At 42.5% G+C, this 1,002-nt stretch overlaps 1 protein-coding gene across 1 annotated transcript in view; it reads right to left on the bottom strand.

Moving 5' to 3' along the window:
• The window catches only part of iqcb1 (IQ motif containing B1), a gene marked incomplete at its 3' end in the record, with an annotated part of 15,870 nt that overhangs the window by 9,153 nt on the left and 5,715 nt on the right, over nucleotides 1-1,002 (bottom strand). The window contains 3 exon segments of the mRNA XM_014021778.1: nucleotides 282-400; nucleotides 607-716; nucleotides 783-955. Coding sequence (XP_013877232.1) covers nucleotides 282-400; nucleotides 607-716; nucleotides 783-955 — 402 coding nt within the window.

The raw sequence follows: 1,002 nt of genomic DNA, 5'->3' as shown, positions 1-1,002 counted from the left end.
CACACACACACACACACACACACACACACACACACACACGAGTATTAGTGGATTTACTTTCAGAATAAAGATAATTAAAAAACGACTACTCTTTGTCTTGTTTTGGAATCAGAGTTTCAAATCAGTCTAAGATGTAAAACAAAAGCTGAGCTGGGTGGCAAATTAACAGAAGCTCATTTTTGGTTTTAGCTCATTTAAAATGCTTATGCAGCAAAATGTTATCACCTTTAGCCGGGCAGGAGCTCTGAACCTGGAGTGTGTTCTGAGCAGGAAGTTATTACCTGTATCTCCTCTGCAAAGTGCTGGCAGCTCTGTTCAGACTCTTCACTCTGCGTCGGGTTTGGAACGATCTCCAGGCTGCTTGGATCACGCATGCCGCTTGCATACGCTCAGTACTCACCTTCAAACACCGACACAGCAAATATTAAATATTTTCGACAGGCTATTGTCATTAAAATACTGCTGTAGTTTAGCTAAATAAACCTTTAGTCATTCAAAAAATTTAATGTTTACTGATTATTATCATTATTTTTAAGGTTTGATTTTGTTCTTTCCCAAGTTGAACATAAAGTTTTTTAAAGGGAGAAAAAAAATCAGTCAACAAACCTCCATCTGGCTGCTCTCACTCTTGTCTGATTGGACGATTGCAATCAGCAGATCCAACTCCTGGTCGAAGCCCCGCCCCCTCCAGTCCTTCTCCAGCAAACTGTCTAAACCTGCAGAGACATCAGGTCAGCTATGACAGTTTCACCTGTTGCAGGTTTACACTCGTGACCTCTGACCTATGAATTTGAGCAGGAGTGGCTGGAGGCGGAGGCCCAACTGCTTAGCCATGAGAAGCATCAGAGTGATGGAGGCTCCGCCCACTGCAGAGTCAGAACTGAGTGCTAATTGGCCAACAACCTCGTTGAGCAGCAGCAGAACGGAGTCGTTGCTCAAATCAGAGAGAAAGTTCCTGCAGATAAAGAAGGATAGGTTGTTATATCTATATATGTATGTATA

The sequence above is a fragment of the Austrofundulus limnaeus genome, unplaced genomic scaffold, assembly GCF_001266775.1.
Source record: "Austrofundulus limnaeus strain Quisiro unplaced genomic scaffold, Austrofundulus_limnaeus-1.0 Scaffold305, whole genome shotgun sequence".
In the NCBI taxonomy this organism is placed as follows: domain Eukaryota; kingdom Metazoa; phylum Chordata; class Actinopteri; order Cyprinodontiformes; family Rivulidae; genus Austrofundulus; species Austrofundulus limnaeus.
Note: the sequence above shows the minus strand (reverse complement) of the source record. Positions and strands in the feature narration are given on the sequence as shown.